The 25,000-nt window shown below is 41.0% G+C and overlaps 4 protein-coding genes and 1 long non-coding RNA gene across 6 annotated transcripts in view; all 5 read right to left on the reverse strand.

The window, feature by feature from the left end:
- Positions 1-2,949: 2,949 nt before the first annotated feature.
- Positions 2,950-5,596, reverse strand: LOC134177308 (uncharacterized). 2 transcript variants are annotated; one of them, XM_062644084.1, is made up of 3 exons: positions 5,244-5,596; positions 4,891-5,033; positions 2,950-3,428 (listed from the first exon to the last, which is right to left on the reverse strand). In XM_062644084.1, exons 1-3 carry the CDS (start codon positions 5,525-5,527, stop codon positions 3,109-3,111), a joined length of 747 nt encoding a protein of 248 aa, XP_062500068.1. In that variant the 5' UTR covers positions 5,528-5,596; the 3' UTR covers positions 2,950-3,108. The 2 variants fall into 2 exon arrangements, 1 of the variants encoding a protein (XP_062500068.1); XR_009969472.1 differs by lacking the exon at positions 2,950-3,428 and adding an exon at positions 5,088-5,189 and having other exon boundaries at positions 4,759-5,033; positions 5,244-5,578.
- Positions 5,597-7,564: 1,968 nt separating this feature from the next.
- On the reverse strand, positions 7,565-9,852 carry LOC134177226 (uncharacterized). Its single transcript, XM_062643996.1, has 3 exons — positions 9,723-9,852; positions 9,509-9,598; positions 7,565-8,060 (listed from the first exon to the last, which is right to left on the reverse strand). Exons 1-3 carry the CDS (start codon positions 9,799-9,801, stop codon positions 7,741-7,743), a joined length of 489 nt encoding a protein of 162 aa, XP_062499980.1. The 5' UTR covers positions 9,802-9,852; the 3' UTR covers positions 7,565-7,740.
- A 72-nt stretch (positions 9,853-9,924) lies between these two features.
- On the reverse strand, positions 9,925-11,128 carry LOC134177489 (uncharacterized). The gene is made up of 3 exons (XR_009969527.1): positions 10,832-11,128; positions 10,547-10,771; positions 9,925-10,234 (listed from the first exon to the last, which is right to left on the reverse strand). It is a non-coding gene; the product is annotated as an uncharacterized LOC134177489 (long non-coding RNA).
- Positions 11,129-14,883: 3,755 nt separating this feature from the next.
- Positions 14,884-20,464, reverse strand: LOC134177628 (uncharacterized). The gene is made up of 4 exons (XM_062644404.1): positions 20,423-20,464; positions 20,173-20,359; positions 19,831-20,040; positions 14,884-15,370 (listed from the first exon to the last, which is right to left on the reverse strand). The coding sequence occupies exons 1-4, from the start codon at positions 20,462-20,464 to the stop codon at positions 15,051-15,053; spliced, it is 759 nt and encodes a 252-aa protein (XP_062500388.1). The 3' UTR covers positions 14,884-15,050.
- Positions 20,465-21,756: 1,292 nt separating this feature from the next.
- The window catches only part of LOC134177203 (uncharacterized), a 9,770-nt gene continuing 6,526 nt past the window's right edge, over positions 21,757-25,000 (reverse strand). Inside the window, exons 5-7 of the mRNA XM_062643960.1 lie at positions 22,210-22,347; positions 22,031-22,147; positions 21,757-21,970 (exon numbers count right to left, since the gene is read on the reverse strand). Coding sequence (XP_062499944.1) covers positions 21,857-21,970; positions 22,031-22,147; positions 22,210-22,347 — 369 coding nt within the window. The 3' untranslated portion in view covers positions 21,757-21,856. The remainder of the gene's footprint in view (positions 21,971-22,030; positions 22,148-22,209; positions 22,348-25,000) is intronic.

The following is a 25,000-nucleotide window of genomic DNA, read 5'->3' on the forward strand; positions in this document are numbered from 1 at the left end:
TGACGTCATGATTAGCTGTTACCGCGCAAAATGACTAGTACAGGTAGTTACAATATATCAAAGCGTCCTTGTCATCCTACAATTTTCTATTTTAAACTGTAAATTAACTTGAGCGCGGACGGGGATCTGCTCCTCCGTAGCAGGTAGTTGACCGGATGTCAGAAATACAAGGCTCATTGGATGGATTGCGTTCTTTGCAAAGCGACTACGAAACCTGCCACCCGACATTTAGTGCATAGTTTTTGCAATGAACATCTTACATTGGTCTTAAAAGAGTTTGTGGCCGAGTTTTACCCTGATTCGGTCAGCGTCATGCTTCCACCACACTCTCGACCTTGCGCAAGAAATCTAGAGAAGTTGAAATCCCTAAGAGATGAGTTCAATAGGAAGGAGGCAGAGTTGCGAGGGCAGGGTAACGCCGTTGAGAAATTGCATGGTCTAGGTGTTCAGGATCAGCGAGTAGAGGGTGATATGAACCATCAGAACGTGCGCGCTTGATACCGATGTTAGCGTCTTTAACTCGAGCTCGTTCTCCAGTTAAACGGCCTGCCAAAGAGTCTGGTATCAATCTTCCTGGCACTAAAAACGCAGGTACGACAAGCGGTAGGATAGCGTAGCACAGCGACTTGCCACCGCCAGTGGGAAAGGACACAACAACGTCTCTACCTCCTACAGAGTGTGTCACTACCTGTTCTTGTAAAGGTCGAAGCTCGAGGTACCCCATAGACTTAGTTGCAAGCAGAATGGCAAGTGAAATCGACTCTTCATCGTACGACATTTTAGCGATTGAAGCCATGAAGTCCCAGAAGTGCCAGTTAAGCTACGCCCACAATTGCAGTTCTGCAATGTGATTGGTCACGCCAAGATTTGGCGTAGCCAACCAAACCCCGGCTACTGTGTCCAGACGTACTACAGGCTCCTCCTCCCAGCACGCCCCTCCTCGCGCGGAAACATCTGGCCACGCGAGACTATGTCACATGACACTCAAGTGATGCGTCAATGCATGCATGGTTATATGACCTATCCTCCCATAACAAAGCATGCTCTTCCCTTCAAGAAAGTTTGTATCCGGCACTGGTTTCTACATCTTCTCATCAAAAGCTTGCTGGAAAACACGTTTTCACAGCTAAAGAGACGACAGCTGCAGTACGTACGTTACTATTGTCTTACCAGTATAGTATTGCACAGCTCTCTAGCTCGAGGATGCTAGCCGAGTAAGCTCATCCATCCTTTCTAGCTAAGAAACTAAACCACAATAAAAAACCTAATTATTGGAAACATCCGAGTCCATTTCCGAGTGGTTTAGTTTCTAGAAAACCTGGTTGTCGGAAAACATCCGAGTCCATTTCCGGGTGAATTCATATTCGGGTGAGTTATATCCGAGTGAGTTCATATCCGGGTGATGTCATATCCGGGTGAATGAAGCGGACTAGCAAAATATGGACATGAAATTTCAGTCTGTGGCTTCAGAGAAAAAGTGAGACCTTACTGTTCTAAAGTCGAGCCTGTTAAATGTCTGAAGGCTCTCGAAAACGAAAGTACTTCGCAGGCTTTCCTTTGTGTTACTCGTAGTCTCGCGTAGCCAGACCGCACCGCCGCGTTTCTAGTTAACGAGAGTCTGGCACACGAGACTGAATGAGTGATACTGACACTGTACAAACTGCTATAATATCATGTATGTAGGGCGTATGCGCTTTTCTAACAGGGGATTGTAATTATGCTGGCAGAGATATCTCAGAGGGCTCAGGCTCTCCCTGCAATGTGCCTGCTTACAGTGATCTTGACAACATCTAAAGCTCAAAGGGAAACTAAATTTAGATCTATGTTTGTTCCTTTGACTCCTCAAGTACTCAGTAATCATTTGACTTTAATTATCTTCTACCTCTAACATTGCAAGCTGAATATTCACTGCAAATTAATTATAGAAAAGTTTAATGGTCAAATGGTTATCTTTGAGATTTGCTCAGTAGCTAACGTAATATCTGCAGCTGAAGGATTATCATTGAAGATACGATCTGCAAAGGTTTTTAATCTCTGCTGTATTCGTCATTGAATATTCTCTTTCTAATAATATCTCTTTGGAAAGACATCCAGATAAGTTAAGTTTGAAAGCCAGTAATCTTTGTACACAATTGTTCAAGCGCAATTCATTGGATTTCCATGTCTAACAATTCTAACAATAGACTCAGGTTGCAGTCTTTCGAAAATCGTGTTGTGTTGACCTTTTCAAATCGAGTGGGTTTTGAAATATTGTAAACAACCGCGTCAATGTCAGTGGTCATATATGGGAAATTTTACTGTCTATTGTACTGAGAAACATTTGCCAACTCAGTATGGCTACAGTTTTATACAGTGGTCTGCTGGTCTTACATGCACGTCAAGCATTCCATAGGCGTAGGAGCATGTCGGGCATATAGCCCGACCAGATTTTCAAAAATTGACTTTCACGAGTCGACAATTGGTACTACTTCCGGTTTAGGTATACACGATTAGATAAGTAATGTATTTGTAGATGTTGTATCCGCTTTGTTAGTATATACATGATCGTTTGCTCCCTAGTCTATGTAATCAACAATTTACTATATATACTGGGGCATCGAGGCCACTCCTACTGTGTCCCGTGCAGTTAGCACGCGCTATTATCTCCTAGTATCGCGCGTTAGGCATGGTCTCTTTTAATTTGCTTTTTACGCCCTTGCATTCAACATTTGGCCATCTGCGGTAGAGGTCATAGTTTCATATGGTAATCAATCAGTGAACGGGGTCTCCAGACAATCAATATGTGACCGGCATCTAACGCAAATATATTAAATTTTATTACATTGATTGGTATCAGGGACAACTAAATTATTGCAACATGGTAATGATAACTGTATAAACACTAATTATATAATTTTTAAATTATCGTAACAATATTAAACAAGTATTCGTATTATGTTAGAATCAATATTTAGTACCTGGATTATCTATTTGTATACAAATTCGTTTTCCAAATCACGTTAAGATGTTCCGCAATGAAGGTAAGAACAAATAATAGTTAAAAATTTGCTTGCATAGAAAGCAATTGAGATGGTTTGCTACTTTATCTAAGACAATTCAAACATTAATTCAAACTGCAGTTGCAGCATTCGTTGCTACGTAGACGGCATTGGTAGTGAAAAGAGAGTTGGTGGACTGTTGCTGTCTTTCCTCAGCGTCGTCATAGTCTGCCTGAGTTACCCTATTTGGCGATAGCTCAGACACGTACGCACTGGACTCGGTTAGTTTCTCGTCACTAGATACTTGTAGTTTACGTTTTGCCACTTGCGGGAGGTTAAGACGCCATACCAACAGCAAAGTTGAAACGATTCCTACAATACAACCGAAAACAAACGCACCCACACTTGCATCAGCCGCAGCTCCATCCGAAAATCCTCCGCATTTGATTTCTGCAAAGAAAATTGAATGTTTGTAAGTGTTATTAAACTCTTAGATAGATTATTAAACGTATATGCGTTGTGTGTGTGTGTGTGTGTGTGTGTGTGTGTGTGCGCGCGCGCGCGCGCGTGTGTGTCACTGTGTGTGCATGTGCCACTGTGTGTGCATGTGTGTGTGTGTGTGTGTGTGTGTGTGTGTGTGTGTGTGTGCGCGTGTGTGTGTTTGTGTGCGTGTGTGTGTGTGCGTGTGTGTGTGTGTGTGTGTGTGTGTGTGTGTGTGTGTGTGTGTGTGTGTGTGTGTGTGTGTGTGTGTGTGTGTGTGTCCTCACTTTAATGTTTTGTGAGCTGAGGTGTTACAACTGTATTTGCAATTAAATGGCGTCTAACGTCTGTATCTTGTCCATTACTAGGTATTACTGTATTAATACTACAGTTTTGCTAATACTACCAATATCAATACCTTGAATTTCAGGTATTTCCGATACTATAATACTGATATCTTAATTTTTGTCATGGTGTTAATGTTATATAGGTACACTAATTATGAGAAAGAGCAGTGACGTATCAATAAATACCACGTCTTAAATAAGGAAGGACACCCCACTAGATATACGTTCGTATGTTGTTCAAATCCAGAATGGAGTCGATACCAATACTGATACCAATACTTATACTGATACCGATACAGATAATTATACTAATACTTATACTGATACCGATACCGATACCAATACTGATGCCAATACCGATGCTGATACAAATACTGATACCAATACCGATAACGATACTGAGACCGACACCAATCACATACTAATACTGATATCGATACCAATATTGATGCCGATACGGATACCAATGCTGTTACCAATACCGATACCAATAGTGATACCAATACCCATACTGATACCAATACAGATTCCGATACCGATATCGATACCGATACTGATACCGATACCGATACCAATACTGATACAGATACCGATACTAATCCCGATACCAATAGACATACCAATACCGGTACCGATACTGATACCAATACCAATTCCAATATTGAAAGGAATACCAATACCAATACCGATACTGATACCAATTCTGATACCAATGCTGATACCAATACTGATATCGGTACTGATATCAGTACTGACACCAATACTGATACTGTTACCGATACCGATATCAATACTGATACTGATACCGATACCAATGTTGATACCGATACAGATAACGATTTGCCAGTTGAAGCTTCTGTAGGCGACGTACTTGTACCGGTGTTAGAGAAAATCACATTGCATGCAGTCGAATGTACGACAATGGTGCCATCTGGAGAGGAATCAACATCGTCAATAGAGACTGTAGAAGACACAATGTGCACAGTCAAAAACGCTTCAGTGATGTCATCAGTAGAATCTTTGTCATTTCCACATGCAGATGTTTCTTTACTGTAGATTAAGATTAGAAAGTGCGCTGTTCTTACTTTCTTCTTGATCTGTGTCATCCATATCGTCGGTATCATCGATATCTTCAGGTGTTGTCGCCCTGTGTTCGTCTGGCATCGATGTGGTGCTGAATGACACAGCAGATGTGTCTCGAGTTGAAATTGACGTACTTATTGTCGTGCTGCACATTGAAACTTTCGTCATTACTATACCAACATCATTTACAAAAGAAAACCTTTCCGTTGATGTGTGACTTGGTGCAGAGGTGGTGACATTTGATGATGGGCTCTTTCCTGGTTGACTCGTCGGCTATGCTACTGAGTTTAATATTGTTGTGCTGCACAATGAAACTTTCGTCATTAACATACCAACATCATTTACAAAAGAAAACCTTTCCGTTGATGTGGGCCTTGGTGCAGAGGTGGTGGCCTTTGATGATGGGGTCTTTCCTGGTTGACTCGTCGGGTATGTTACTGAGATAAATGTGCTCTTTGGCTCTTGACTCATCGAATTCGTTGTTGGCTTTGATGTTCTGCTCCTTGATTGCTGACTCGTCTTGCTTGTTGAAGGCGCTGTCGGATGCTCTGATGTGGTAGGACTTTGCATTGAAGGCGAGGAAGAAGAAGGGCCAGATGGTTTTTTGTGGTCTCTGAATTGTCCACTGCCAGTAGGCATTGAAACGTTGGTATCTTGCCTCCTTATTCTGTCTAGAGTATCATCAAATTCTAAATGAAAGTCTTGAGCAAAAGGGGAAAAGAAAAAGGGCACTCCATTTCGTAGCTGTGTGTGTGTGTGTGTGTGTGTGTGTGTGTGTGTGTGTGTGTGTGTGTGTGTATGCGTGTGCGCGCGCACGTGTGTGTAGTGTTTTTTCACATGTACATCACGGTCTTACCAATACGATCTTCATCCATTTCCAGCCTGTAGCTACCGACTAGATTGAGAGCAGTAACAAGCATCAAAGCAAAAATCGCACAGCTCCTCGAGCTGCCAGCAGTAAGAACGGATTCCATCAAGTCTGTTGCAATATAATAGGACAGCACAGTAGACAAAGGTTACACCAAATAAAACACAAGGCAGTTGATCGGTCAAAATGCTGCCAATCAAAGTGATCTGTTTACTAGCATTGAAGAAATGGCAATCAACAATCACTATGAGACATATCAAAGGCAAAAACGCTCCTAACGAGACGCTCGTCTTGCAGCTGTTCGAAGACGCCAAGTGGACTGATTATAGCGAGAAGTCGTTAGTACCGCCTTATTGCAGATATCGAGACAAGGCCTTGCCACAAGTGGAAACGAATGTGAGAAAAGTCTCATCTATTTGTGTCTGTTCTTTGTATCTTTGTTTCAATTCTACGTATAGCGGCGAGTATGTTGTCGGCATGTTTCAACTTTATAGAGACACTGATCATGAAGCATTGCATGTACACAAGCATCAATTGTACGTAATGTTGGGCAGCTAGTAGATCCAGCAGAAAAAAGGTAAAACATTCGAGACACGTAACTCCGTCACACATACATACACACGAACACACAAGCACACACACGCGCGCGCGGACAACTTGTGGATATATCTAGCCTTGTTTGTTCGCCGTCTTGGTGCCTACCTGACGCTATACTACTCTGTACGAGATTAGTGCGTGTGTAGCCTATATATGCATGCTAGCTTGCAGCAACTGCATTGGTCAATGCTCGTAAAAGTATTCATCAAATTTCAGCAGACGTGAAGAGAAGAAAGCAATGGGTATTTTAAAGCGTGAGGAAAACGAGTAGTTAGGCGTGAACCCAGTCGCAACTACTAGCTCTAGCGTCACGAGGTGTGGTTATTCAATCTGATCCTGAAGTAATGCGCTAAATTCTTTCGTGCAGGCAGTGTCACGTGTAGTCTCGCGTGGCCAGACATTTGCGCGCGAGGGAGGGGTGAGAAGAAGTCTGGACACAGTGTCCGGGTTTTCATTGGCGGCTGGTATGCATGACGTCATGATTAACTGTTATCGCGCAAAATGACTAGTACAGGTAGTTACAATATATGAAAGTCGGCCTTTTCATCCTACAATTTTCTATTTTGAACTGTAAATTAACTTGAGCGCAGACGGAGATCTGCTCCTCCGTAGCAGGTAGTTGACCGGATGTCAGAAATACAAGGCTCATTGGATGGATTGCGTTCTTTGCAAAGCGACTACGAAACCTGCGACCCGCCGTTTAGCGCACAGTTTTCGCAAGGTTTTCTTAGAAGACTTTGTGGCCGAGTTTTACCCTGATTCGGTCAGCGTCATGCTTCCACCACACTCTCGACCTTGCGCAAGAAATCTAGAGAAGTTGAAATCCCTAAGAGATGATCTCAATAGGAAGGAGGCAGAGTTGCGAGGAAGGTCAACGCCGTTGGGAAATTGCATGGTCTAGATGTTCATGTTCAGCGAGTAGAGGGTGATATGAACCATCATGAACGTGCGCGCTTGATACCGATGTTAGCGTCTTCAACTGGAGCTCGTTCTCCAATAAAACGGCCTGCCAAAGAGTCTGGTATCAATCTCCCTGGCCCTAAAAACGCAGGTACGACAAGCGGTAGGATAGCGTAGCACAGCGACTTGCCACCGCCAGTGGGAAAGGACACAAAAACGTCTCTACCTCCTACAGAGTGTGTCACTACCTGTTCCTGTAAAGGTCGAAGCTCGAGGTACCCCATAGACTTAGTTGCAAGCAGAATGGCAAGTTAAAAGAATCAATATTTAGTATCTGTATTATCTATTTGTATAGAAATTCGTATTCCAAATCACGTCACTATGTTCCGCAATGAAGGTCAGAACAAAATATACTTCAAACAACGTACTTGCATGGAAAACATTTGAGATGGTTTGCTACTTTATCTAAGACAATTCAAACATTAATTCAAACTGCAGTTGCAGCATCCGTTGCTAAGTAAACGGCATTGGTAGTGAAAAGAGAGTTGGTGGACTGTTGCTGTGTTTCGACAAGGTCGTCATACACCGCTTGAGATACCCTATTTGTCGATAGCTCAGCCACATACGCACTGGACTCGGTTAGTTTCTCGTCACTAGATACTTGTGGTTTATGATTTTCCACTTGCCGAAGGTTAAGACGCCATACCAACAGCAAAGTTGAAACGATTCCTACAATACAACCGAAAACAAACGCACCCACACTTGCACCAGCCGCAGTTCCATCCGAAACTCCTCCGCATTTGATTTCTGCAAAGAAATGGAATGTCTTTAAGTGTTATTAAACTCTTAGATAGATTATTAAACGTCCATGCGTTGTGCGTGCGTGTGTGTGTGTGTGTGTGTGTGTGTGTGTGTGTGTGTGTGTGTGTTTGTGTGTCCTCATTTTAATGTTTTGTGATCTGAGGTGTCGCAATTATATTTGCAATTTAATGGCATGTAACGTGTGCATCTTGTCCATTACTAGGTATTATTTTATTAAAAATATAGTATTGCTAATACTACCAATATCAATGCATTGAATTTCAGGTATTTCCGATACTATAATACTGATATTTTAACTTTTGTCATGGTATTAACCTTATATAGCTACACTAATTTTGAGAAAAAGCAGTGACTTATCAAGAAATATCACATCTTAAATAAGAAAGGACACCCCACTAGATATACGTTAGTATGCTGTTCAAATCCAGAATGGAGCCGATACCAATACTGATACCGATACTGATACTTATACCAATACGGATACTGATACCGATACCGATACCAATACTGATTCCAATACCGATACTGATACAAATACTGATACCAATACCGATACCAATATTTATACCAATACCCATACTGATACTAATGCTGACACCGATACCGATACCTATACCGATACCAATACTGATACCAATACTGATACCAATACCAATACTGATACCGATACTAATACCAATACTGATACCAGTACCGATACGAATACTGATACCAATACGATATTGATACCAATACGATACTGATACTGATACCAATACACATACAAATACAGATAGCGATAACAATACTGATACCAATACCGATACCAATACTAATACCAATACCGATACCGATACTGATACCGATAACAATACACATGCTGATGATGATACCGATACCAATACTGATAGCGATACCGATATCAATACTGAAAGCAATACCGATACCAATACTGATACCAGTACCGATACTGATTCCAATACCAATCCTGATACCAATACCGATACCAATACTGATACCAATACTGATACCAATACTGATAACGATATCGATACCGATACCGGTACCGATACCAATACTGATACAAATACCGAAAGAAATAACGATACCGGTTTTGATATTAACACTGATACCAATACTGATACCGTTAGCGATCCCGATATCAATACTGATAATGATACCAATACCGGTACCGATACCAATATTGATACCGATACCGATAACGATTTGCCCGTGGAAGCTTCGGTAGGCGACCTACTTGTACCTGTACAATTCTGATACCAATGCTGATACCAATACTGATACCAATACTGATATCGGTACTGATATCAGTACTGACACCAATACTGATACTGTTACCGATACCGATATCAATACTGATACTGATACCGATACCAATGTTGATACCGATACAGATAACGATTTGCCAGTTGAAGCTTCTGTAGGCGACGTACTTGTACCGGTGTTAGAGAAAATCACATTGCATGCAGTCGAATGTACGACAATGGTGCCATCTGGAGAGGAATCAACATCGTCAATAGAGACTGTAGAAGACACAATGTGCACAGTCAAAAACGCTTCAGTGATGTCATCAGTAGAATCTTTGTCATTTCCACATGCAGATGTTTCTTTACTGTAGATTAAGATTAGAAAGTGCGCTGTTCTTACTTTCTTCTTGATCTGTGTCATCCATATCGTCGGTATCATCGATATCTTCAGGTGTTGTCGCCCTGTGTTCGTCTGGCATCGATGTGGTGCTGAATGACACAGCAGATGTGTCTCGAGTTGAAATTGACGTACTTATGTCGTGCTGCACAATGAAACTTTCGTCATTAACATACCAACATCATTTACAAAAGAAAACCTTTCCGTTGATGTGGGCCTTGGTGCAGAGGTGGTGGCCTTTGATGATGGGCTCTTTCCTGGTTGACTCGTCGGGTATGTTACTGAGATAAATGTGCTCTTTGGCTCTTGACTCATCGAATTCGTTGTTGGCTTTGATGTTCTGCTCCTTGATTGCTGACTCGTCTTGCTTGTTGAAGGCGCTGTCGGATGCTCTGATGTGGTAGGACTTTGCATTGAAGGCGAGGAAGAAGAAGGGCCAGATGGTTTTTTGTGGTCTCTGAATTGTCCACTGCCAGTAGGCATTGAAACGTTGGTATCTTGCCTCCTTATTCTGTCTAGAGTATCATCAAATTCTAAATGAAAGTCTTGAGCAAAAGGGAAAAAAAAGGGCACTCCATTTCGTAGCTGTGTGTGTGTGTGTGTGTGTGTGTGTGTGTGTGTGTGTGTGTGTGTGTGTGTGTGTGTGTGTGTGTGTGTGTGTGTGTGTGTGTGTGTGTGTGTGTGTGTGTGTGTGTGTGTGTGTGTGTGTGTGTGTGTGTGTGTGTGTGTGTGTGTGTGTGTGTGTGTGTGTGTGTGTGTGTGTGTTTGTGCGCGTGTGTGCGCGCACGTGTGTGTAGTGTTTGTTCACATGTACATCACGGTCTTACCAATACAATCTTTATTCTTTTCCAGCCTGCAACTACCGACGAGATTGAGAGCAGTAACAAACACCAAAGCAAAAATCGCCCAGCTTCTCGAGCTGCCAGCAGTAAGAACGGATTTCATCAAGTCTGTTGCAATATAATAGGACAGCACAGTAGACAAAGGTTACGGCAAATAAAACACAAGGCAGTTGATCAGTCAAAATGCTGTTAATCAAAGTGATCTGTTTACTAGCATTGAAGAAATGGCAATCAACAATCACTATAAGACATATCAAAGGCAAAGCGCACCTAACGAGACGGTCGTCTTGCAGGTGTTGGAAGACGCCAAGTGGCCTGATTATAGCGAGAAGTCGTTAGTACCGCCTTATTGCAGATATCGAGACAAGGCCTTGCCTCAAGTGGAAACGAATGTGAGAAAAATCTCACCTATTTGCGCTTGTTCTTTGTATCGTTGTTTCAATTCTACGTACAGCAGTGAGTATGTTGTTGGCATGCTTCAACTTTATAGAGACACTGATCATGAAACATTGCATGTACAAAAGCATCACTAATACGTAAGGATCGGCAGCTAGTAGATCCAGCAGAAAAAAGGTAAAACATTCGAGACACGTAACTCCGTCACACATACACAAACGCTAACACACACACACACGCGCGCGCGGACAACTTGCGAATAAATCTAACCTTGTTTGTACGCCATCTTGGTGCCTACCAGACGCAATACTACTCTGTACGAGATTAGTGCATGTGTAGCCTATATATGCATGCTAGCTTGCAGCGACAGCATTGGTCAATGCTCGTAAAGGTATTCATCGAATTTCAACAGACGTAAAGAGAAGAAAGCAATGGGTATTTTAAAGCGTGAGGAAAACTAGTAGTTAGGCGTGAACCCAGTCGCACCTACTAGGAAACTCATTAGATTTTTATGCGCATTTTGTAACAGGCTAGACGCTAGAATTTTTACGTTGAACTCTCAACGACGTACTACAGCAGCATTTCCATGTATTTTTAGATAACCATTCAACGATTCTAATCACGTGACCTACATATAGCGTCTGTTTAGGGACGGATTTAGATGGAGCATCGGGAGCAAGTGCCCCTTCAGGATAGCAAATTTCGTAGGCGCGGTTTGCGATTTCGATCGACGTCGTACATCTTCAAGACAATGATTAACACGTACTCTAGACTTGTATTTTAGGAATAAATGTAGATTCAAATTTGTGTTGAGAAGTAAGGTAGCATGAATTTCAGAAGAGCGTCACGGGGTGTGGTTATTCGATCTGATCCTGAAGTTGTGCGCTAAATTCTTTCGTGCAGGCAGTGTCACGTGTAGTCTCGCGTGGCCAGACGTTCGCGCGCGGGGAGGGGCGATAAGAACGTCTGGACACAGTGTCCAGGTTTTTCTTGGCGGCTGGTATGCATGACGTCATGATTAGCTGTTACCGCGCAAAATGACTAATACAGGTAGTTACAATATATGGAAACGTCGTTTTCATCCTACAATTTTCTATTTTGAACTGTAAATTAACTTGAGAGCAGACGGGGATCTGCTCCTCCGTAGCAGGTAGTTGACAAGATGTCAGAATTACAAGGCTGATTGGACGGATTGAGTTCTTTGCAAAGCGACTACGAAATCTGCGACCCGCCGTTCAGTGCACAGTTTTCGCAATGAACATCTCTAAGGTGATCTTAGAAGAGTTTGTGGCCGAGTTTTACCCTGATTATGTCAGCGTAATGCTTCCACCACACTCTCGACCTTGCGCAAGAGATCTAGAGAAGTTGAAATTCCTACGAGATGAGCTCAATAGGAAGGAGGCAGAGTTGCGAGGAAGATCAACGCCGTTGGGAAATTGCATGGTCTAGATGTTCAGGTTCAGCGAGTAGAGGGTGATATGAACCATCAGAACGTGCGCGCTTGATACCGATGTTAGCGTCTTCAACTCGAGCTCGTTCCCCAATAAAACGGCCTGCCAAAGAGTCTGGTATCAATCTCCCTGGCCCTAAAAACGCAGGTACGACAAGCGGTAGGATAGCGTAGCACAGCGACTTGCCACCGCCAGTGGGAAAGGACACAAAAACGTCTCTACCTCCTACAAAGTGTGTCACTACCTGTTCCTGTAAAGGTCGAAGCTCGAGGTACCCCATAGACTTAGTTGCAAGCAGAATGGCAAGTGAAATCGACTCTTCATCGTACGACATTTTAGCGATTGAAGCCATGGAGTCCCGGACGTGCCAGTTAAGCTACGCCCATAATTGCGGTTCCTGCAACGTGATTGGTCACGCCAAGATTCTGGCGTCGCCAATCAAACTCCAGCCACTGTGTCCAGACGTACTACAGGCTCCTCCTCCCCGCACGCCCTCCGCGCGCGTAAACGTCTGGCCACGCGAGACTATGTCACATGATACACAAGTGATGCGTCAATGCATGCATGGTTATATGACCTATCCTCCCATAACAAAGCATGCTCTTTCCTTCAAGAAAATTGTGTATCCACCACTGGTTCCTACATCTACTCATCAAAAGCGTGCTGAAAACACGTTTTCACAGCTAAAGAGACGACAACTGCACTACGTATGTTACTAGTGTCTTACCAGTATAATATTGCACAGCTCTCTAGCTCGAGGATGCTAGCCGAGTAAGCTCATCCATCCTTTCTAGCTAAGAAACTAAACCACAATAAAAAACCTAATTGTCGGAAAACATCCGAATCAATTTCCGGGTGGTTTAGTTTTCTAGAAAACCTGGTTGTCGGAAACATCCGAGTCCATTTCCGGGTGAGTTCATATTCGGGTGAGTTATATCCGAGAGAGTTCATATCCGAGTGAATAAGCAGACTAGCAAAATATGGACATGAACTTTCAGCCTGTGGCTTCAGAGAAAAGGTGAAACCTTACTATTCCTAAGTCGAGCCTGTTAAATGTCTGAAGGCTCTCGAAAACGTAAAGTACTTCACAGGCTCTCCTTTGTGTTACTCGTAGTCTCGCGTAGCCAGACCGCACCGCCGCGTTAACGAGAGTCTGGCACGCGAGACTGAATGAGTGATACTGACACTGTACAAACTGCTATAATATCATGCATGTAGGGCGTATGCGCTTTCCTAACAGGGGATTGTAATTATGCTGGCAGAGATATCTCAGAGGGCTCAGGCTCTCCCTGCAATGTGCCTGCTTACAGTGATCTTGACAACATCTAAAGCTCAAAGGGAAACTAAATTTAGATCTATGTTTGGTCCTTTGACTCCCCAAGTACTCAGTAATCATTTGACTTTAATTATCTTCTACCTTTAACATTGCAAGCTGAATATTCACTGCAAATTAATTATAGAAAAGTTTAATCGTCAAATGGTTATCTTTGAGATTTGCTCAGAAGCTAACGTAATATCTGCAGCTGAAGGATTATCATTGAAGATACGATCCGCAAAGGTTTTTAGTCTCTGCTGTAGTTGTCATTGAATATTCTCTCTCTAATAATATCTCTTTGGAAAGACATCCAGATATGTTCAGTTTGAAAGCCAGGAATCATTGTACACAATTGTTCAAGCGCAATTCATTGGATTTTGCATGTCTAACAGTTCTAACGATGGACTCATGTTGCAGTCTTTCTGAAAATAGTGTTGTGGTGAACTTTCCTAATCGAGTGGTTTTCAAATATCGTAAACAACCACGTCTATGTTAGTGGTCATATACGGGAAATTTTAACGTCCATTGCACTGAGAAACATTTGCCAACTCGGTATGGCCACAGTTTTATACAGTGGTCTGCTTATCTTGCATGCACGTCAAGCATTCCATAGGCGTAGGAGCATGTCGGGCATATAGCCCGACCAGATTTTCAAAAATTGACTTTCACTAGTCGACAATTGGCACTACTTCCGGTTTAGGTATGCACGATTAGATAAGTAATTATTTGTAGATGTTGTATCCGCTTTGTTAGTATAGACATGATCGTTTGCTCCCTAGTCTATGTAATCAACAATTTAACGATACTGGGGCAGCGAGGCCACTCCTACTGTGTCCCGTGCAGCTAGCACGCGCTATTTTCTCTTAGTATCACGCGTTAGGCATGGTCTCTTTTAATTTGCTTTCTACGCCCTTGCATTCAACAGTTGACCATCTGCGGTAGAGGTCATAGTTTCATATGGTAATCAATCAGTGAACGGGATCTCCAGACAATCAATATGTGACCGGCATCTAACGCAAATATATTAAATTTTATTACGTTGATTGGTATCAGGGACAACTAAATTATTGAAGCATGGTAATGATAACTGTATAAACACTAATTATATAGTTTTTAAATTATCTTAACAATAATAAACAAATATTTGTGTTTTGTTAGAATCAATATTTAGTATCTGGATTATCTATTTGTATAGAAATTCGTATTCCAAATCACGTCACTATGTTCCGCAATGAAGGTCAGAACAAATAATAGTTCAAACAACGCACTTGCATAGAAAGCAATTGAGATGGTTTGCTAATTTATCTAAGACAATTCAAACATTAATTCAAACTGCAGTTGCAGCATCCGTTGCTAAGTAAACGGCATTGGTAGTGAAAAGAGAGTTGGTGGACTGTTGCTGTGTTTCGACAAGGTCGTCATACACCGCTTGAGATACTCTATTTGTCGATAGCTCAGCCACATACGCACTGGACTCGGTTAGTTTCTCGTCACTAGATACTTGTGGTTTATGATTTCCCACTTGTCTTAGGTTAAGACGCCATATCAACAGCAAAGTTGAAACGATTCCTACAATACAACCGAAAACAAACACACCCACACTTGCACCAGCCGCAGTTCCATCCGAAACTCCTCCGCATTTGATTTCTGAAAAAAAATTGAATGTCTGTAAGTGCTATTAAACTCTTAGATAGATTATTAAACGTCCATGGGCTGTGTGTGTGTGTGTGTGTGTGTGTGTGTGTGTGTGTGTGTGTGTGTGTGTGTGTGTGTGTGTGTGTGTCACTATGTGTGTGCGTGTGTGTGTGTGTGTGTGTGTGTGTGTGCGTGTGTGCGTGTGTCCTCATTTTAATGTTTTGTTATTTGAGGTGTCGCAATTATATTTGCAATTTAATGGCATGTTACGTCTGCATCTTGTCCATTGAAAGGTATTATTTTATTAATGATAAAGTTCTGCTAATACTATCAATGTCAATACCTTGATTTCCAGGTAGTTCCGATACTATAATACTGATATTTTAATTTTTGTCATGGTATTAATCTTATATAGCTACACTAATTTTTAGAAAAAGCAGTGACTTATCAAGAAATACCACGTCTTAAATAAGTAAAGACACCCCACTAGATATACGTTTAGTATACTGTTCAAATCCAGAATGGAGTCGATACCAATACTGATACCGACACCGATACCAATACCAATACCGATACTGATACCAATACTGATAGCAATACTGATACGCATACTGATACAATACCGATACTAATAATGATAGGAATACTAATACCGATACTAATACCAATACCAATACAGATACCGAGACCAATACCGATACCAATACTGATACCAATACTGATACTGATACCAATACCGATACTAATACCGATACTAATACTGATACTGATACCAATACTGATACCGATGCCAATACTGATACTGATACCAATACCGATACCAATACCAATACCGATACTGATACTGATACCAATACCGATACTAATAGCAATACTGATACTGATACTGATACCAATACCAATACCAATACCGATACAGATACCAATACCAATACTGATACCAAAACCAATTTCAATACTGATACCAACATTGATACTGATACCAAAACCAATACCGATACAGATACCAATACTGATACTGATACCAAAACCGATACCGATACTAATACCAATACTGATACTGATAACAATACCAATACTGATACTGATACCGATACCAATACTGATACAAATACCGATACTGATACCGATACTAATACCAATACCGGTACCAATACTAATAATGATAGCAATACCAATACTGATGCCAAAACCGATACCGGTACCAATGCCAATACTGATACCAATTCTGATACTGATGCCAATACCAATACTGATACTGATACCAATACTTATACCAATACCAATACTGATACCAATTCCAATACCAAAACCAATACTGATACCAATACTGTTACTGATGCCGATACCAATCCTGATACCAATACCGAATCCGATAGCAATACCAATAACAATACCGATATCAACACTGATACTGATACTGATACTAATACCAATATTGACGCCAATACTGATACCAATACCAATACCGATACCGATACTGATACTAATACTGATACTGATAACAATACCAATACAGATACCGATACCAATACTGATACTAATAACAATACCAATACAGATACCAATACCAATACTGATACCAATACTGATACCGATACTGATATTGATACCAATATCAATATTGATACCAATATCAATACTAATACCAATACTGATACTGATAGTGATACCAATACCGATACCAATACCAATACTGATACCAATACCAATACAGATACCGATACCGATACTGATACTGATACCAATACCAATACTAATACTGATACTGATAGTGATACTAATACCGATACCAATACCAATACTGATACCAATAGTGATACAGATACCGATGGCAATACCGATAGCAATACCGATACCGATACTGATACTGATACCAATACCAATACTGATACCAATACTGACACTGATACCAAAATATATTCCCATACTGATACCAATGCTGGCACTGATAATGATACCAAAACTGATACTGATACCAATACCAATGCTGATACCGATACTGATACCAATACCAATACCGATACCAATAACGATATTGATACCGATACCAATACTGATACCGATAGCGATACCAATACCAATACTGATACCAATACCTATACCAATACTGATACCAATACTGATTGTGATACCAATACCGATACTAATACCGATACCAATACCGATGCTGATACTGATACGACTACTGATACTGATGCCGACACCAATACCAACACCGATACTGATACCAATATTGATACTGATACCAATACCAATACCAATACTAATACAGATACTGATACCAATACTGACACTGACAACAATACCAATATTGAAACCAATATTGATACTAATGCCGATATCAATACTGACACTGATACCGATACCAATACCACTGGTTCAGTAGTGGTAAGACAATGTTATAACACAGATTCCTTTTTCTATGCTGTATATTTAATACGTGTATATTAGCTCTTGTCTTATATCCGTCAACAGATTGAACTAGAACTAGTTTCTCCAATGTTAACAACATACATCTAAAATAGTATCTAATAGCAAATTCTGCACCGCGCTGACCAGGTTCGTTCCATGAGTTTAGTGAATGGCATTGTTGTAGCTGTGATTTTGACTTTAGGACAATGTTCCACCAAATGTGTTGTCCGTTAGACCAAATACTGCATCAGTGTTGGGACGTGTTTGGACAAAACATCCATTGGTACGTGACACGCCTACTTTTATAAACACGCCCACATTTATTGACTTCTAATTGTCTGATATAGTAGAATCAATAGCAGATTCAGACTGAAAAAAGAGTTGTGTAATTATACTAGATAGAGCTTTGGTCCTCACACGTATTTACAGTCACAATTGTTTATAACCACGCTTACAAATGATGGGCTACGCTACACCCCAAATCATTACCAGTGTGGAAAGTAACGGTAGGAATGTGTTATTTGTCCAACCAAATACTCCATCAGTGCCGGGACGTGTTTTGACAAAAGATCGGATACATGATATTGTAACCTTGTCTCTTAGCACGTGATGGCCTTTCTAATGGTGTAACTGTTAATTTCATAAACTTAGGTGCCTCCTAGCAATCTTTATCCAGAAAAAACCTCAGCCGCCCTTAACACCACTTCTCCCTTGGAAGTTGGTTGTAAAAAATTACATGCAAAATGGTTGCTGTAGGGGAGGAACTTAATTAGACATGTAACACCATACAAGAATGTCCTACCTAGGCTCAGTCCTTCCAAACCAAAATATTTCCCTATTTGCACACTGCATTTAGTCGGAAGAATTAATTACAGTGACAAGTACAGTTAAAGACGAGGACTTCTTAGTGTATACAAGCAGATATAGAAAGTTTTAGTCGTTCTTAGTAAAATATCTTTGGCTAAACGTGGCTCCTGGATTGTTTTTCGTGGCCTGTCAACGAGAACGTGGCTATAAGTAATTACAAAGTTTCATTCTTGCTGTTGCTTTGCACGTAGTCTGGTGTTGAGAAAGGTGGCGCACGTTAGTGGATTACTACTCTCGTGTATCGCCGGGTCTTGTGTGAGTGACCGAGGCATTTCTGCAATAGATTACCACTCTAACAATAAATGATAACAGTACATTGGTGTTGATGGTTTTTCCCAATCACTTGGAAACATACTGGAGTGGCCCCAGCCACAATGGCCTCCCTATAAACGTGTCTCCAGGCTAACATTTCCATGCCATCCATGAAAAGGCTGCACTTGGTCACGTTGTGGCAATCATTCAGGTGACAGATGACACTGTCGATCTGCCCCCAGTTAAAGAAAATGTTGAAGTAAGGGGCCAGTCATTATAAAGTGTCCGGGGCCTGGCAAATATGCAGTGGGAGTTTGAAAATTCAGCGATTTTTAGGATCACTAAGCATTTGGGTCATCTTCCGTTGGAAGGTCATTATTTTTCAAAGGTTTTTTATCTGTACACTAGAGCAGTATCTTTATTTCTAAGGGCATTGCACACTTGCATTGCGGAAAGCGGCAATTCATGCTTTACTTGTTAGTCAGCGGGTTGAATGAAAATGAGCAACTTTGGAAATCATGCATATAGGACGTACTTGAACCCTGAAACAGACTATTTCTTATTTACATACCTATATGAGTGTATATACGGTACTGCATGTATATGATATATATACCTATATATGTATATATATATATATATATATATATATATATATATATATATATATATATATATATATATGTACCTATATATGTATATATATATATATATATATATATATATATATATATATAGGGGGTCATCTAAAGTTAACCGATCATACAGTGGGGTCAGAAGTTTGTAGCAAATATTTTGTAGGGGTCAAATATCAAACTGTGCGGACCTGGGCAAATTTTGTCATCTCCCTGACACTTAATAATAGCAGTAGCTTTATGCCGTTATGTGGCGCAATGCAAACTCGTGCAATTTTTACCAACATTATTATTATGCATTACTTGGTGTAGAAGTGGCTCTCCCCGATGTACTACTCCTCCTTGTTGGTTGACTCTGTGTTGTTACTAACTCTGATGCAGTCGATTTCGTGTTCAGAGTGCTCGACATTGGCAACAAAAGACCGTCAGGGTTCTTGTCGGGTTTTTCTTCATCATCATCTCCGCTTCCACTCAGCCCTCTATTATTAGTTCTCTTTATTCTTTCCAAAGTGTCTTGCAATTAAAAAAAAAGTCTTCAGCAACATTTGTGTGAAAAGGAGCAATTATGAATAGCAGAGAAAATTGTAACACATGAGAAAGTGTGGTAGAAGTGTGCACGTGTGTGGCATGCACCATGGGTCTTACCAATGCTGTCTGCATCCCGTACTGTGCAGCTGCTCGAGATGTGAGCGACTACAATCAGCAAAGAAAAGAGAGCACTGCTCAACGTGATGTTGGTAACAACAAAAACGGATCCCATCTTCAAGTCGTTTGCAACAAGTCTCTTGAAAACAATATCATGAATCTGTTGAAAACTTGCTATCGACGTGTCCTGCAGAAGAGAATGTGTCTGTATTAACCATTTGAGGCAAAGCAAAGCAAACCATTTGCCTACCGTGATGCCAGACACTGAGGTGTTGACGATTCTGAGTAGCATGAAAATAGGGAACGACTACTAAGTACCGCCTCTATATGCCACACTCACACGAACGTACGTACGCCCACCGTATACTAGGCACTAACGGAGGGTGAAGAAAATCTCACCTATTTGTACTTTTTTCTGCTGAGACAGCTCGGCCTGAAGTTTGTAGGTACCTATACTGAGAGTCTCAGAGAGTATGTACTCGTTTCATGTTAGATTGTTGTCACGGGTTCAAGTACGAATTTTATGCTTCACATCAAACGTTGCAACAAGGTCTACAGTAAGACGTACAACTATATTATAACGCACTACTTGCTACAAAAAGATTTACTCGTACTTTCAGATTTTTCAAATCTGCTAATGACAGAATTATGTGTACGTTGGCCATCATAACAATTTGAGAAATACTACATGCCCTCTAGATGTATAATATTCAATATAAAAAATTATTTTCTACTAGTACAGTACACCTTTATTGTCTATTTTGTTTAATAAATCATCTGTTGTCTTGGTTACACACTACAGCACTTCTTTGTGATGCAAAAACAAATATCAAATTATATTCAAACACATAGTGTAGATAAAACAAGCAAACAGACTAACAACAGTCTTTCATCGTGTCTGTAGAGGAGAAACTCAACGCAGATGAAAACGGCATGTGACTACACATCAGTCAGGCCCGTATGAAGCATTTCAATAGTGGTCCATCCTAACGCGCGTTAAGAGAGTGTGGTTCAAGGATAGAGCGCCAAGAGAGCATTCTTTTCAACAGTTACGGTAATCTTCAAGGCATGCAGCGTAAAAAGCAATTACGTCAAGATGCTATAATCTACTTTCGCTGCAATTATAAATATATTAGTTATTTAATCATCTACATTTCAACCGAAAGTTTTGGGCAATCGTCGACTGTCCGAATTACGGCTTTTGACAAATGTTCTTGTCAAAACCAGACCAACTGAAACGGTTCTTACGGCCCTGAATTAAACCTCTATAGGCTATTAGTATAAAAGTTCACTCTATAGTACAAAGTGGCGGGGCCTTGGCCGAACCAGTCGGATTGGCTCCCACTGTACTGATTAATTGTTACAAAGTGCCCTCCGACAGTAGTGCGTTAGTCTCGTCCCAGACGCAGTGTGGATTGCAGCCCCAGATCCGCTGTCATTGCACTACTGTAGCTTCCTACCCAGGCCCTCTTGCGCGCCCGAAGAAGAGGGCCTGGGTACGAGGCTACCACTGATGCAGCCCCGGATGCTCTGCCATTAACGCATCCGGAGTTGCAATCCACATTGCGTTTGGGGCGAGGCTAATAGAGTTAACTGACAGCTAGACTTTAGCTAGAAAAAAGGAGAGTACGTTCGCACGTTGGAACGCATATGAAAACGCAACGACATCACTTGACTAATCCTGCTACAGAGGTCGCTGAGCCAACAAAAAGCAAAAGTACAGCACACCCTCTTGCGCCCAGTAAAGCTTCTCTTCCCAAAACGAAACCGTTCTCTCCAAAGTATCTTTCGAAACATCCTGACACAAAACGAGATTTAGCATATTCCCAAAATATCTGAATTTCAAGCCTAGACACACCTTCACGATTTCGTCCCAATTGCTCTTCAATTTGTCTAATGTTTCGGCACTGTCTTGTATATAGAAGTCACGTCGCTGTTCGAATTCTAACAGTTTAAGACCAGACGACGAGAAATGCTGTAATTAAATATTAGTTAATTAATCAATAACACTCCACACAAACGCACACTCTCGTTTACTTTGGCATAGTCTGAGTACGTGCTTGGATAATAGCCCATCCTGCAGATGTACTCTTTGAACTCAGGAGTTGATGTTTTGACTGATTCAAACTTTATCAGTTCCTGAATGATCAGTTTGCCCCCAGGTTTCAAACAATCCTATACATTATAAATTATAAAATTTAAAAATTATATATATATATATATATATATATATATATATATATATTAGACATGCATATATTTATACTTCTTACACAACTGGGATCAACTCTACCATCTAAAGCTATTCTACCTAGCACCATCTTAGCATTGTATAACCATAGCTTTACAGACACTTGCTGATGCAAAGTACAAACCAATCTACTAATACCAGCATTGTTCAGAAAAGAAGCCCTTCGTGCCATAATTTTAAGTACTTGTAAACTATATATATATATATATATGTGTGTGTGTGTGTGTGTGTGTGTGTGTGTGTGTGTGTGTGTGTGTGTGTGTGTGTGTGTGTGTGTGTGTGTGTGTGTGTGTGTGTGTGCATACACGTGTATCCACCACCGTGGGTACACTCAAAACGGTTTGTCACCGACCTGTCACGTTCTACTTGTTCCCCCGCCTTAATTAACTGGTTCTGGGGGACAGGTTGTGGTTGTTGGTCCGTTATCGCCATAAGTGGTCTCAGACCCTAACCCTCACTCTAACCCTAATCTCTCACCCCAGGGCCGGATCCAGAGGGGGGTTAAGGGGGTTTCAACCCCCATTTTATCCAATAGGCGCGGTTCAATAATTTCATAAAATTTCATTAGAAAAGAGAAAATTAGTAATGCTATAAATAACTGCTAGCAGTGAACCCCCTCTTTCAAAAATTCCTGAATCTGGCACTGCACCCTAACCCTAACCCCAGCCCGGACCAGTCATGGCTAGCACCAGTTGTAGTGTGACAGGCCATCTTCAAACACACGCATTACTATCATGTGACAATTAAACCTACACAATGCACTTGCTAAACCTAAAAATTTACTACTAAACTAGTAACAAAGCAGTTTAGGTTCAAAATATAACTAGTTTCAGGGCATAATTTATCCAGTATCGCATCGCAGTTTGCTAAACCAATTTTTGTATGTTACGAAACAAAGTCAGCTACGTGTCGCACAAACTGCAATGCGGAATCACATCCAAGTACGTAAGAGTCTAACCAAGAACCTTATAATGGTGCACCCTTGCATAGCAATGTGTGAGAAGATACTATATATATAATATACTATTACATCTTTATTCTATTATAAACCATCCGTACTTGACTGGTCATGCTGTGCAATACATGAAACTAAAGCACATTAGCAGAACACCTGCTGAAACTATCATCTCATTAGCAGAAGGGATGGCAACAGAAACAGAAACTTGAAACAAGATAGCTATTGAGACTTCCATTGTAACTATGTAACAAGGTAAAAAGGAACAAAAGTAAGTCACAGTGTAGTCAATGTACTTGCACGTCTATATGGTAGCTAATGTAGAAGGTCAACCAACTAAAATAACAAACAATCATGCAATGTGTAGTTGCATGGGACCTCTCCAATGTAAAGGTCAAACCAAACCGAAGTACAAACAGCACAACTACTGTCTAGAAACGTCAACGCCGACTAAATCTAAAGTTCAGTTTTGCACGAACATGGAAGTTAGTAGCAGCAGTAAGTCTCAACAAGAACTTTTTGGATTTCTTAATGTATCTAAAGCAAGATATGAGACCCTCAGTGTCTTCTGAACTGTTGGAAAAACTAGGACACATTGAGTCTCTATCTACCCCTGCTGAAGGTGAGACCTGCAGATACATGACCGATACTACATGTACAGCTCTAAACCTCTATCCAGAAGACGCTGATAGAAGTTTAGGCCCAGTTAGAGTGTATGGTGATGGAAACTGTCTGTATCGGTCTGCATCATCGTTGGTTTGTGGAAATGAAAGTCGTCATCTTGAGCTGCGTTTGCGAACAGCCATTGAATTATGTAGAAATCTCCAACACTATGCATATGCTATCGTCCAACATGCCAGAAGTTGTCTAGAATCATTGTGTCCAGTAGCTCTGTTGTCATCTACTCTAGAGACTGAGTCAAGTGCAGTATTTGCTGAAGCGTCGGAATCTGGTTGCTCCCTTGAGGAAGCTTATCGTCTAGCAGCATTGATTCAAATTCATGCAACTTGCAGTCCAGAATGATACTTCTGTGTTGCATGCCTATGGGCTGTCTACAAAAGGAATTTTTTAAAGCAGTTTGTCTCCTTGACACTAATCTGTGGCTGACTGACCGAGATGATCTTGCAGCCTTTGGTGTAGCTGATGTGTCTCTTGCTGTAGAGCACTTTCATCGTCTTCTATTAAATAACAACGTATTGCTGGATGGGATAATGACAGACTGGACCTTCTTCAAGATGTACTGGATCGATAACTTGCGACACCATCCAAAAATACTGTATGGTCACTGCTTCTGTTCAAGTACAAAGAGAAATTTCCAAACTTTGTGCAATTGGTGTGCATACTGCTGGTGTTTCCAGTCAGCAATGCCATAGTGAAGCGTGGTTTCAGTGCTATAAGGAGAATAAAAGGTGACTGGCAGTCAAGTCTTAGTGAAGATACCTTAGATTACTTGATGAGGATTAGCGTCAATGGTCCGACATTGGCACAGTTTGACCCTACACTTGCAGTCCAACGGTTCTTCAGCACTCCAAGAAGGCCACACGTTCAGCCATATGGTTAAAAAAAGTTAATGAATAGCATATTTTGCTTCTAATATTTGCATGGGTAGGGTGCCACTTGCT

The sequence above is a fragment of the Corticium candelabrum genome, chromosome 3, assembly GCF_963422355.1.
Source record: "Corticium candelabrum chromosome 3, ooCorCand1.1, whole genome shotgun sequence".
In the NCBI taxonomy this organism is placed as follows: Eukaryota; Metazoa; Porifera; class Homoscleromorpha; order Homosclerophorida; family Plakinidae; genus Corticium; species Corticium candelabrum.